The 13,392-nt window shown below is 36.7% G+C and overlaps 1 protein-coding gene and 1 long non-coding RNA gene across 2 annotated transcripts in view; one reads left to right on the forward strand and one right to left on the reverse strand.

The window, feature by feature from the left end:
• Positions 1–2,382, reverse strand: part of LOC134137951 (uncharacterized) — a 52,049-nt gene extending 49,667 nt beyond the window's left edge. Inside the window, exon 1 of the long non-coding RNA XR_009957781.1 lies at positions 2,308–2,382. This is a non-coding gene — a long non-coding RNA (uncharacterized LOC134137951). The remainder of the gene's footprint in view (positions 1–2,307) is intronic.
• The window catches only part of CSMD1 (CUB and Sushi multiple domains 1), a 1,182,441-nt gene that overhangs the window by 1,136,446 nt on the left and 32,603 nt on the right, over positions 1–13,392 (forward strand). The window contains exons 55-57 of the mRNA XM_062571121.1: positions 2,560–2,748; positions 7,982–8,155; positions 12,485–12,667. Coding sequence (XP_062427105.1) covers positions 2,560–2,748; positions 7,982–8,155; positions 12,485–12,667 — 546 coding nt within the window. The remainder of the gene's footprint in view (positions 1–2,559; positions 2,749–7,981; positions 8,156–12,484; positions 12,668–13,392) is intronic.

Genomic DNA, 13,392 nt, shown 5'->3' on the forward strand with positions numbered 1-13,392 from the left:
ACTCCAGTTCTATTTTAGTAGAGGATGAATTGACTACTTAGTTATCTGAGCAATTAGACAGAAATTTTCACTGAGAAAGTATAGGAAAGACTGCATTTGTTGTAACAATGAGAGAATATTTGGCATCTCTATATCAGTGATAAATATTTTGGAGTGCCATTAAAATTAAGTGTGTCTTAGCTTTTCATCTCATAGGTAAACAAAGGTGAACTTAGTTCTGTATATTTCACTGAAATTATTGATGTTAGTTAAGGTCTTGTTTCTGTGAAACTGTTATGTAGAAAATTATTCACACTAACATGCACTATTACCCAACACATTTGCATACATTATTACAGTGAAAATTTCCTTTGTCTGGGCAAATCAGAAGCATGATGTCAGGACATCTGGTTTTGGGTAGATATTATTAATGTTTGTAAGAACATTGTGGTTTCTAAATAATTATTTTAGCTTTATGGTTTATATGACCAGAATTTTCATTGCAAAATCACTCATGAGCTGGTCCCCCTTGGAAAAAAAAAAAAAAAAAAAAAAAAAAGAGTAACAAAGAAAGAAAGAAAAAAAGAAAAAAGATCAGGCTTCCGTTTGAGACTCTTGAAAAATGAAGTTGTAAATTGACGAACTTTTTTTTTTCCCTTTAGTTCATTGAGCGGTTAGGATTTTTGTGTAGTATTGACTTTATACAAAACTTTACTAAATTAATAGAGATGAGAAACACTGTAATTAGATTTTCTCAAAAAGTGCCTTCTTTTCTTGTTATAGACAGCATCTCCTAAAATTTGTGTTAAAGTCAGAGTGAACTCTCTACTTTTATTCATTTTGAGTGGCAATCTCTATACAAGTTCTAGATACCAAAACTCATGCAGTACTTTTCAAATAAAAAAAAAAAGTTTTAAAATACCCTTGATTAGATATCAAAGTTTAAAAAGAAGTTTGACATTGTTTCTGTCAAGGGAAAATAAAAAGAGAGGGAGAAAGAACAAGGAATGGAATACTGTGAATGATGTACTTTTTGATGATCATTCAAGTTTTTAGCGAAAACTGCCTAAAGGACTCTGACATGGTCTTTTCACTTCTTTGTCCTGAAGGGTTTGAATCTACTCAGTGTGAGGTTCCAAAGTCATCAGGGCAGATTTAAAGCGTTCTCCTGCTTTTCTCAACAGACTAAATTGAGAGTGCCGGAATTCATTTCCCATGTAACCCTTGACAGCTGTCATTGAGAGAAAGCAATCTCTTTCTGCTCTCGCTGTGATTTACAACTGGGTCTCCAGGGTGAAAAGCAATCAGGGAAACTACTGGCTTAGTTCTGTATGCCAGCCAACTCAGATTGTTTTCTAAAGTACTCCTTTATGCATCCCTTGTTAGCCATACTACACTCATGTATATATTTTTTAAAATACTTCCATTTTCAAGCACTTATGATTAAAAAAAAACAGTTAAACAAAAGGCTAAGCATTACAATGCCACTTACACTCTCCTGTGGCTTTCATTACAAAAGCTTGAAGATGAAACAATTTGAAAGTAGTGCATGTTATTCCAGGAATTAAATCGTTCCTCTACAAACATACCATTTTCACTCTTCAGATTTTTTATCTCTACCATTTTGTTTCTGTGATGGCTTTTAGGTATGAAAATGAAGTTGAAAATGAACAGGGAGCTTTTTTAACCTCAATGGCTTCACAAGCACTGTTATTACTTCTATTTTCACTGGTTTTGAACATTCATGCTATCTTAGCCACAGTACTAACAGCATAACCCTTTTGTAGTTAACATCTGGAGCTGTAGAAAGGAGATAAAGGGTGAGAAATGTTAAGACAAAAACAAGTCAACTGAAAACTACAAAGAGTACAGTGGAAGATATTCCTGAGAAAGAAATGAAAGAAATTTTGAGATTGCAAGAAATGAATTAGGTAGATGATGAATATCAGTTTTGTCACATAGCTTGGGGAGAAAAAAAAACAAACCAGTAATTTGCATCTGCATGAAAATTTCCATTAATTATATGTTTAGTTATGTGTATCTCTGAAATCTCATGATATATATATGTATACTTACTTATGCTGCTTATGGCCAATTTATAATTTACAGTTGATAAGGGTAATACGAAATGCAAGCTATATAAAATGTACTGTGGATCTATGTGAGTGTAGCAAGAGGTTTTAGTTGCACCAGGACAAGATTTCTAATACCAAAAAGTCTTAAATAGAATTGCTAAATTGATATTAATTCACCTTTGAACTATTACAGTTCTGTGTTCTTTTATTCCAGAGGATTTATACAGTTATTGATAACAATTAATTTCCATACCTGTTTAGATATTATTTAAAGGAAGAGCTGTTTCTTCTAGTAATGAAGACGGTTGCTAAAACAAGCAGATATCAGTAGAATAGGAAAGTGTTAGTTTGCTGTAGTTACTTCTCAGTCTGCAGATTCATTGCAAAATGGTGCACTGATTATAGTGCAGACTCAGAAGATTATAGTAAAAAAAAAAATTCACTGCTAAACTGCTTTTGATGTTGCTGTTATGTGTTGGTGGTGAACACTGTTTTTTTCTTATAGTGGTGAACTGTTCTGATCCTGGTTTTGTGGAAAATGCTATTCGACATGGACAGCAGATTTACCCTGAAAGTTTCAAATATGGAACAAGTGTGGCATACCATTGCAAGAAGGGATTTTATCTTTTAGGCTCATCTGCTTTAACCTGTAAAGCTAATGGCTTATGGGATAGATCACTACCAAAGTGTTTGTGTAAGTATTCATTCAGTTGAATTAATGTTAAACAATGTTGCATGATCTTTTAGTCACAAGGGCACTAAAAGCTGAAAAAATGCTGTCATGTTTGGGGGCCAAAAATGGATTTTATGAGCAACATATTGTAAATTATATAATTCAGTGAGGAACCATTAAGGCAAATTGCATACAACTTTTAACTATTAATGTAAAAAAGATTTTAGAGGGAACTATGAACCTATAACTTGAAGTGCTAGAAAATAAAGATTACTTTGTCTATTTACTGTATTTTTAATGAGATCTGAAAACAGCTAGGGAAACTTACATTACTTCATTATTTACATATTATCATTGGGATTGATAATCTAAAACCATTAATTATTATCTCACAATTATTATCTTCTGATATTATGTTGTAGTGTATATTTGAGAAAAAAAAAAGCTATGAAATGCTGTGTAGAAAAACTTTGCTCGAAGGGGTCATTTCATATTACTTTATCCTTTCTCCATCACTTTGTTCTTTCCTCAGAGTGGGAGGAAGTGTTCTGTTAGTTCCTATACTTAAATCAGTGAGTTTCACTGGTTTTCGTTTTCTGTTCCGATATTTTTCTTCTCTGATCACCATTAATTTTTTGGCATCAGGATTCTGAATTACAATGCAATTATAAGAAATAATAAATAAATTAAAGAATGCTTTAATTTGCAAGTGCATCAGTTTGCAAATGTTTTTGCTTTTCATATTTATGATTTCTTATTTACAAATGATTTATTTTATGAATTTATAGCTGTATACCAATCAAATCAATAAATTTTACTAGGCTATTGATTCTGTTTATAAACGAATGCTTTCTTTCTTCCTGCTACTATATATCCAATATCCACGTGACCTAAAGCAGTTTTGTTTTGATTTTCAGAAGTTTGCACTTCTAGTATTTGTCAATCAGACCTATAATCTGCAAATTAGGTTTATTCAGATTTCAGTAACAAAATAGTTAGGCAAAATATAATATTTCAAATGCAAAATAGCTGATTATTTTACTGATCCAAGTCTATGCCTCTCGATTTGCATCTTAACAAAATTGTTATGGAAGTTCTTGGCCCTTTTTTGTCTGTCTGTGATCTGTGATCATCCTGCGAGCCAGGAGTGAGCTTCTAGTGTGAAGGGACATTCCTTAAGGAAAGAGAGAAGAGAGTGGGGAATCTAAACCATCTAAATAGCTACCCATCTTTCCGCATAAAGCATTTTGGAAATTTCATGGCATTTTAGACAGACAGAGCTGTTGTGAAGTCACAGTTGTCTGTCTCCTCAGAATAGGAAGTTCTAAGCTTGCTCTGGTGACTCCTGGGGGAGGCTGGGGCTGAGAACTTCCAAGACAGTTTAGAAGGTTCCTAAATTTCTCAATCACCTATTGGGTTAGTAGTCATTTGCTGCTGATAGACTGAAATGTTATCTGAATGTTAAGTATCTACAGGACAAATTTTGCATTCTCTCCTTGAGATAAACTCTCACTGAAATTAATAGAGCATTTTCTATGAGAATGATCTGTTTATCTATTCATGGACAAAGTCACATAAAGTCCTTTCAAGTACAATGAGAGAGATTTAATTTTCAGAGGTATCAATGATAATTTCCTCTCTTTTTTCAAGTATAAGATTGTTTTTAGTGGTAGGACAAAATGCTTAGAGAGACAGGTAAGATAAATTTCAAACCTAAAATGGATACAAGGTTCTTTTTGAAATTTTATCATGAACATTTTTTCAAGAGTGAAAAAATAGAAAAAAAATGTTCTTTAATATGTGAGGCAATACCTGTGAATGGCATTGCTTAAAGTAGATGCTTCTTTCTAACCTTCTTAAGCCAGGAAAATTTCATACTGTGCAGTACAAACCATTGTACAACCACATTAAGATGATCTAAATGTGATTCTCTCCCCAAAACTCTGATCTTCCTCCTTCCCTTCCTCTTTACCCACCTACCCACCACAATTCCATCCTGAACTGTGTCAGGACTAGCATTTGCATGATCCTGCAGCAAGCTCATTAAGGTAACTGATTTGGCTGAAAAATAAACTTTTTTTTTTTTTTTTTTTTTTTTTTTTTTTCCTGGGGGGTTACTGATTTGGTTTACCCTTTGCCTGATGAAATCTTGTGCCAGCCCAGGAAAAGCAACTGAAACATACATCTGTGGAAGAGAGGTCAGGACCATGCTTTTTGGCTGCAGTCCATTGTGTAGTCAGTTTTGATGTTATCGTAGAATCATAGAATGGGTAAGGTGGAAAGGACCTCTGGAGATCATCTAGTCCAAGCCCTCTGCTCAGCAGGGTCACCTAGAGCATGTTAGACAAGGTTGCATCCAGGTGGGCCTTGAAGATCTCCAGAGAAGGAGACTCCACAACCTCTCTGGGCAACCTGGGCCAGTGCTCCGTCACTCTCACAGGGAAGAAATTCCCCCTCACGGTCAGGTGGAACTTCCTGAGGTTCAGTTTCTGCCCATTGCCTCCTGTCCTGTCACATGGAACAACTGAAAAGAGTTTGTCCCCGTCCCCTTGACACCCTCCCTTCAGGTACTTGTACACATTGATAAGATCCCCCCTCAGTCTTCTCTTCCCCAGGCTGAAGAGGCCCAGCTCTCGCAGCCGTTCCTCACAGGGCAGGTGCTCCAGCCCTCTGATCATCCTCATAGCTCTATGCTGGACTCTCTCCAGTAGCTCCATGTCTCCCTTGTGAGCCCAGAACCAGACACAGGACTCGAGATGAGGCCTCCCCAGGGCTGAGGAGAGGGGTAGGATCACCTCCCTCGACCTGCTGGCAACACTCTTCCTAAAGCACCCCAGGAGACCATTGGCTTTTTTTGCCACAGGGGCACATTACTGGCTCTTGGTCAACCTGTCATCCACCAGCACTCCCAGGTCCTTCTCTGCAGAGCTGCTCTCCAGAAGGTCAGCCCCCAGCCTGTCCTGGTGCCTAGGGTTATTTCTCCCTAGGTGCGGGACTCTGCACTTGCCCTTGTTGAACCTCAGCAGGTTCCTCTCCGCTCAGCTCTCCAGCCTCTCCAGGTCTCTCTGAATGGCAGCACAGCCCTCTGGTGTGCCAGCCACTCCTCACAGCTCGGTATCATCAGCAAACTTGCTGAGGAGGCACTCTGTCCCCTCATCCAGGTCACTGATGAAGAAGTTGAGCAGGACGGCACCCAGTACCGAGCCCTGGGGAACGCCACTAGCCACAGGCCTCCAACTAGACTCCACGCCACTGACAATGACCCTCTGAGCTCTGCCTTTCAGACAGTTCTCAATCCACCTCACTGTCAACTCGTCTAATCCACACTTCCTGAACTTCTCTAGGAGGATGTTATGGGAGACAGTGTCAAAAGCCTTGCTGAAGTCAAGGTACACAATGTCCACTGCTCTCCCTTCATCTACCCAGCCAGTGATTCCATCATAGAAGGCTATCAGATTGGTTAAGCAGGATTTCCCCTTGGTGAATCCATGCTGGCTACTCCTGATCACCTTCTTCTCCTCCACATGCTTAGAGATGACCTCCAGAATGAGCTGTTCCATCACCTTTCCAGGGATGGAGGTGAGGCAGACTGGCCTGTAGTTGCCTGGGTCCTCCTTCTTGCCCTTCTTGAAGACTGGAGTGACATTGGCTTTCTTCCAGTCCTCAGGCAGCTCTCCAGCTCTCCAGGACCTTTCAAAGATGATGGAGAGCGGCCTGGCAACAACATCCGCCAGCTCCCTCAGTACCCGTGGGTGCATCCCATCTGGGCCCATGGATTTGTGGATGTCTTGCTTGCCCAGAAGGTCTCTAATCCTATCCTCCTCAACCGAAGGAAAGTCTTGCCTTCTCTGGACTTTCTCCCTCACGTCCAGGCTGCAGGATTCCTGAGGGCTGCCCTTAGCAATGAAGACTGAAGCAAAGAAGGCATTCAGTAATTCTGCCTTCTCTGTATCCCTTGTCACCAGGGCCACCACCCTATTCAGGAGCGGGCCCACATTTTCCCTAGTCCTCCTCTTGCTGCTGATGTATTTGAAGAAGCCCTTCCTGTTGTCCTTGACATCCCTTGCCAGACTCAATTCCGACTGGGCCTTAGCCTTCCTCGCTGCATCTCTACATACTCTGACTGCATTCCTATAATTCTCCCAAGCAGCCTGTCCCCTCTTCCACATTCTCTGTACTTTCTTCTTCCGTCTGAATTTGGCCAGGAGCTCCTTGCTCACCCATGCAGGTCTCCTGCCCCTTTTGCTGCACTTCTTACTCATAGGGATGCACCGCTCTTGAGCTTGGAGGAAGTGATGTTTGAATATTAGCCAGTATCGTGGGACACAGTGTATTACATACAATTTTGATGGTTGTCAAGACTAGTAGCCATAAGAAATTGTTTATAACTTACAGTCATTTGCTTTTTTTCCCTAGAAATGTGTGACCCATAGATCATATATTAAAGTAATTCATCAGTCTGATGAAGCTTGACTGATCTGTTTATTTTGTGCTCTCTGCTTAAGTTACAAGACTGTTCTCTAAGGTCGTGTGAAAACTCTTCTTTGCCTTTCTTTTCCATTGAGTGACTTAACTTTTACCCTAAAAGCATTCAGAATATGATTTCTAGTACACCTTAAGAGGACTTATACTTCCTCATATGACAGATATGAACTACTTGCTTGCAAGTTATTCTGTACCGAAACTACTTATGAGAAATTTTTCACAAACAAAATGCATACATTAACATAAACTTAAATATGATTCATAATTCACCAAAATGATTGGTAATTCCTTTTCCTGTTGCTCACTTTAACTCAACACATTACTGTGAGAATACTACAGGTTTAATTTTTTTATTTCTGTATATCTGCCTAAATTTCTTGTAGTTATTGTATAGGTACAATAAATCTACTTATTGTATTTGTAATATGAAAGCACATTGAAACATTACTCCAATTTTATTTAGCCTTTCTAGACCTTAAAAGAAATTGTGTGTACAGTTTGTAAGAGTTAGGACAGTGAGTGAGAAAAGAGATCTCTTTATATTAAGAGGGAAGGCTAAACTGGAGAGGTTAGTTTTATGGGTAATTTTTGTCTTACTCTTAAAAGTGACCAGTAAATCATCTATAGCAACAGCAAAACTAAGATCTGAAGGAGTAGAAATCCCGCCAGAAGTTTATTTTGTATGGAACTAACCTCATATTTAAAAGTTTTAATAGCTTTTTCTATGACGTGAAAGTATTGTAATATATTGTGCTCTTTTCTCTCTTAGCCATTTCTTGTGGACATCCTGGAGTACCTGCCAATGCAATTCTTACAGGAGATAGATTTACATATGGCTCCATAGTTCACTATTCTTGCATAGGAGGTCGAAGTCTTATAGGAAATTCTACTAGAGAGTGCCAAGAAGATAGCCACTGGAGTGGAACTCTCCCTCACTGTTCAGGTAGTTATACCAACCATCAACTGACGTGACCTTATAATTAAATGAATAAAGCTGTTCTCATGCAATTTTTAACTCCAGATGGATCTGTATTTTGTTTCTTCTGCAGGTATACTTTAATTTCATCAGCCACTCAGCTGATTTGTAGCCATTTATTGAAATACTCTAATGCATTTGCCCTCATTCTGTTAGTCATTACTTTGCCAACCTTGTTCTTTAGTTGCATACTATAATGGGATACTACAGTGAATAGATGCCACAAAACAGCATTTAAACACTAGTACAGTTCTGCTTTACATGTTTGCGTTTATTCAGTTTTATTTATCTGAACACTGCTTTGTAAGCAAAGGTTGCCACGTGTAAAAATGTTGATGAAAAAACACCACAGCAAAGGTACTAGCTGGTAATCTGCTTACATTATATACTTTTCTTCTTTTCGCTTACAGGAATATCCTTTATTAGTGCCATATGGCCAAATATTAGGAACTTCAGCAGTGTTCTCAGGAACTGTAGTTTATTCCTGCCCAGGCTAACTCTACAAATTTAGATGGAGTTGTAAAACATATGATTTTGCTGAAGTCTAGAGGATCTAGAGGATGAGGATTGTAGTAAGGATATCTGCAGTAGATTAATAAGAAGTTTTGTTACAAGCTTCAGAGTATAAGAAAACATATAACCTTTGATGAGGAAAGAGGATTGTGCCATATGAGGAGGAAGGGAAGATGAAGAGAATTGTCCCAAAGAATCTTCTATATTTGTCTAAGCCATTGGGCGTGCTCACTGTCAGACTCATCTAATTCATTGTGGCATGCTTTGTATTCCTAAACATCCATAAATTAATTCTTGTACATATATAAACTGAGATTTTCAGATCAGTTGAGGTATGTGGCACTCATTAATTTAAAAATTGAGTCATTAATTTAAATAGATGTAAGATATTTAAATTCTGTGCTTCTGTGAAAAAACTCAAGAGTTCATGGATAACGTTCTATTCATAAACTTATTTGGTAAAGATACAGAGCAGTACTTGAAGTGTTGAGGAAAGGAAGTCAATTTAAGTCACTAAGGTTTTATTTCTGTTCTCTATGTTTCAAGGAGTAAAGAACTTAGCCCTAAGTTCCAGTTACCCTCTCTCAGTTCTACCTTACTTGAGAGTCTCAGGGCTCTAAAAATCACTGCCATCACAGTCTCTGTGCCTGGACTTTAAAGGGAATCTTTGCAGGAAAATAATGGATAATATCTATACGGAATTGTCTTTTTATTGCTTATTTTGAGTTCTTATTTATGTCATTTCACTTTTTTTTTATCCAGTATAAAGATGCCATATCTGAGAATGCACCGAGATTTTAAATTCTAAATGTCAGAGCTCTCTATTGCTTTTACTCAGTATGTCCTGTTACCCAGCATGTTCTACCAGAAGGGATGATTCTGATTCCAGTGGAAAGAAATTTTAATTATTAACAACTGAGACTCTTCAGATACTGCTCATTAGCATAGTATTTTTATTGACTTATAGATTTTCAAACCATGGAACACCCCTGTTGTCATCTTCTCTCATGGGGAGGAAAAAAAAAAAAAGCATTTAGTGTAACTAAAGAGTTTTTACTGGTGCAGAAATTAACTAAGTTTGAGTTTAGTCTGACATCATCTTGTGAGCAGGGAGATTCTGTAGGAAAAAGTTATCTCTGTTAATTTAATTAAAAAAAAAAAAGAAAAAGAAAAAGTGTCCCATTCCCTAAAGTATTTTGAATTGTAAAGGTAATTATACATCCTATTTAGGTATTTAGGAGCTGACTTCATTAAAAAAAAAAAAATATATGAATAATTTCTATTCATTATGTCTGTGAAAGAATTATTAGGTCCAGGACAACTAAGACTTCTAATTGGGTTTGTACTGGAGATATATGAAAAAAAGTCCTAATACAATGCTGGAAATCCTGTAATAATTTTCTGCACTGAGTTTATTTCTGTACTTTATATTAATCTATGTCTGAATGATAGTGTAAATATGGTCTCAAGGTTTGTTATCAGCTGGGGCCTAATGCAGTGAAAGACAATATGATGAACGCTTGTATCCTCTGAGCTGACTGATAGCTGAAAGTGTTCAGTATCTAATTGAGTAAGATTCTAGTATAAGATGATTCACACACCCATTTTTCAGTAATGGATTTGTTATCATCTATACTGCTAAATAAAAAAGGGTCTAGATGTAGACAGCACTAGAAATCTCTTTGTCTGTGTTGATTGTCTGTAAGCTTGCATAGTTCTGCTTGATTTTCTCTAGGACAAAACTAACTTTGTCCAAGACAAAAGTCTGATAATGACTAAATCTAGGCTAATTCCCTCCAGAGACTGTGTCCATAGGAAAATGGGACATCATCAGGATTTTATAATCATAGATCCTTATTCACTGCACAGTCCCTTCAGGCTTTTCATTCACAAGCATCCCCCCATGCTCACATGCCACATCTCAAAGTATGTGCCACATATTCTCAGTTTCATGCTATAAAAACACTACTGTGGTAGCATGGATCACAATCCTTATGTTATCTCACACATTTTAAGCAGAGAAAATGCCTGTGAAATAATGGGGGTATGGGAAAACAGGTATCATCCAGAGGTAACATCCAGGCTGCAGATTAAGCAGCATTAGGACGTAGATCATGAGCACTAGTACTTGATCGCTGTGACAATTATGCTGTTGGCACAGTCTCTGAAATGGTTTTCACCCATCCCAGCTAACACTCTCAAACAGTTCCCAGACAGTTTGTGAGTCAACAGGTACTGGAGACCATTCTCAGAGAGCACTTTGGATGGAATCAACCGGTTTTGGAGAAAGAGTTTAATAGTATGCCTGTAAACAGAATATACCTGCTGGCATCTTGGCATTCGCGCTGTTTACAAGCATAGATTTAGACAACGAAACCTAAGTTCCACAAGGGACCAGAAGTTAGCCTTGAAATCAGGAATTGCTTCTTGATCTCCATTTGTTAGACAGTATAGTATCTAAAACATCTGTCTCAAGCTTGATAGACTGAAAAACTTATGCTGCACACTCTATAGTCATCCTTTCTGACTCTAATACAATTTTTTGTTTCTAAAGTAAGAGCTTCTTAATATGCGTTTTCTCAACTGTTTTGCTGTTGTTTTTGCTGGGTTCAAGATTTTGTGCTGTGTGTTTATGATGAAAAAAGTATGTAAGAACATACTGAGTTTGTCCAATGGAATTGTTTAGACATATTTTGGGAAAAAAAAAAAAAAAAAAGTCTAGAAGCATCATTCTTAAAAATGGAAAGCAAAGGTTTTCAAAATAGAAAATTTTCTGTGGATTGTTATGACCCACAGTTCAGACACAGAGAGTTTTAGCAGAGGTGATACAATTTTAAGTCAAAATCTATAATATATTGCTTATACTGAGGCAATCCAGCCTATTCTTCCCAAAGAGTTACACAATGTGACTGTTCAAATAGCTTTTCATACTTTCATCTTCTGTGATTCATTTAGAACCATAATGAGACTCTTTCTGTGGCCTAAATGGTAGAACTAATGCAGAGATTGCAGGGTGTATTTTAATTCATATTGAAACCATACCTTATTGGCCATCTTGGTAGCACTTCCTTTCGCAGTTTTATCTGATAAGGCAACTGGTTGTGTCATCAGAGCTACCTGGACAGGTTTGAGAGGTCGTTTTTAAAGCACTTCCTTTGTCCATTAAGCCAGTAACTAACATTTGCACAGGAGCTTGAAGGATAAGGAAGAAAGTGAGGAACCCTTTCCTTTCTTAATGGGCACAAGTGGCCAGGTACCATTTAATCTTGGCTGCCAGTATATCTATTTCAATAAGATAAATATTAAGTAATATTAGTTTTCTAATAACAAAAATGAAATATGTGAAGAGAATCATCAGTGAAGAGAATTACATATAAGTTTCCTAAGAAATATATTTGTAAGAACTTCCTAAGAAGTTATTATTAGTAGTAGAGTTGAACAATAAAAAGCAATGTGTTGAAAATGTTATTTATATCAAAAAGATAACTGATAAATTTGTTTGACTGATAAAAAATGGCAAAAGTTCTTCCTGTGCTAATAGTTATATTTTATTTTTCATTTAAATCATATTCTATGCTCTGTTTAGACTTGAAGTAAGAAGCAGACTAAAAAGAGATGTTTTTATCTTTGGCTTTGGCTTCACTCCCACACACTGCAAGAAAAGTGATTAATTATAAAAGAAACAATCCAACTAGTAGCAGTATTTACAAAAGATAATCCTTACTACAACTACAGTTAAACATAACTTCCCTGCCAATGATTCTGCTGTGTTGTGCATTACAGGAAATAATCCTGGCTATTGTGATGATCCAGGCATACCAGCTCATGGGTCGAGACTTGGGGATGAGTTCAAAATAAAAAGTCTTCTACGTTTCTCATGTGAAATGGGTTATCAGCTGAGAGGATCTGCAGAACGAACATGCCTGCTTAATGGTTCTTGGTCAGGTATACAACCTGTGTGTGAAGGTATGTACTGATGCTATCAGGATTTATTGGTTAATTGAATATCTTACAAATGACCTTTTATTCTTTAATTAGTAGGAAATACTATGCCAAAAATATACTTTCAGATTGCTCTTCAGAAATGTGGTGTAAAATAGTTTACAAGCAGTTATTGTTTTGTTTAAAAATCTCAGCCCAAACTTACAAGGTTTTGGAGTGTGTATTTATAAAGTAGATTGTATGAGAAAAATTCCAGTTAAACATATACTGAGTTTGGCAGTGGAGAGTACATACTCAAGTTAAATGTAAAATTAAACAAATGCTACTGATTTAAAATATGAAAATGAAGTGGTAAATCTGTCACCCAACTTACAATAATACAAGATTTTCACATAAGTTAGATTTAATCTTTATGAGAGAAGCTGTTTTTTACACTAGCTTCTTCAAAATAAATGTAATAGAGAATATTTCTGGAAATCACTTTTAAGAATAAGATACAAAAATACAATAAAGCTTTTTAACACTTTTTTATGCACTATCAAAAGTAAAAAGAAGTAATGGAATACTGCAGAATCAGTTTTAAAATGACTTCTTTCTTTTCAAGAATATTTGAAAAGATAGTTGATCTCACTCAGTGGCCCAGATACATAGCTGACAAGTCCTGCAGTATCTGTTATCTCTTACTCAACAAAAAAATTGAAGACTAGACAAAGTATTTTTCACAAATTTACGCTGTTTTCTAGTTATAG

The sequence above is a fragment of the Rhea pennata genome, chromosome 3, assembly GCF_028389875.1.
Source record: "Rhea pennata isolate bPtePen1 chromosome 3, bPtePen1.pri, whole genome shotgun sequence".
Classification (NCBI taxonomy): Eukaryota; Metazoa; Chordata; class Aves; order Rheiformes; family Rheidae; genus Rhea; species Rhea pennata.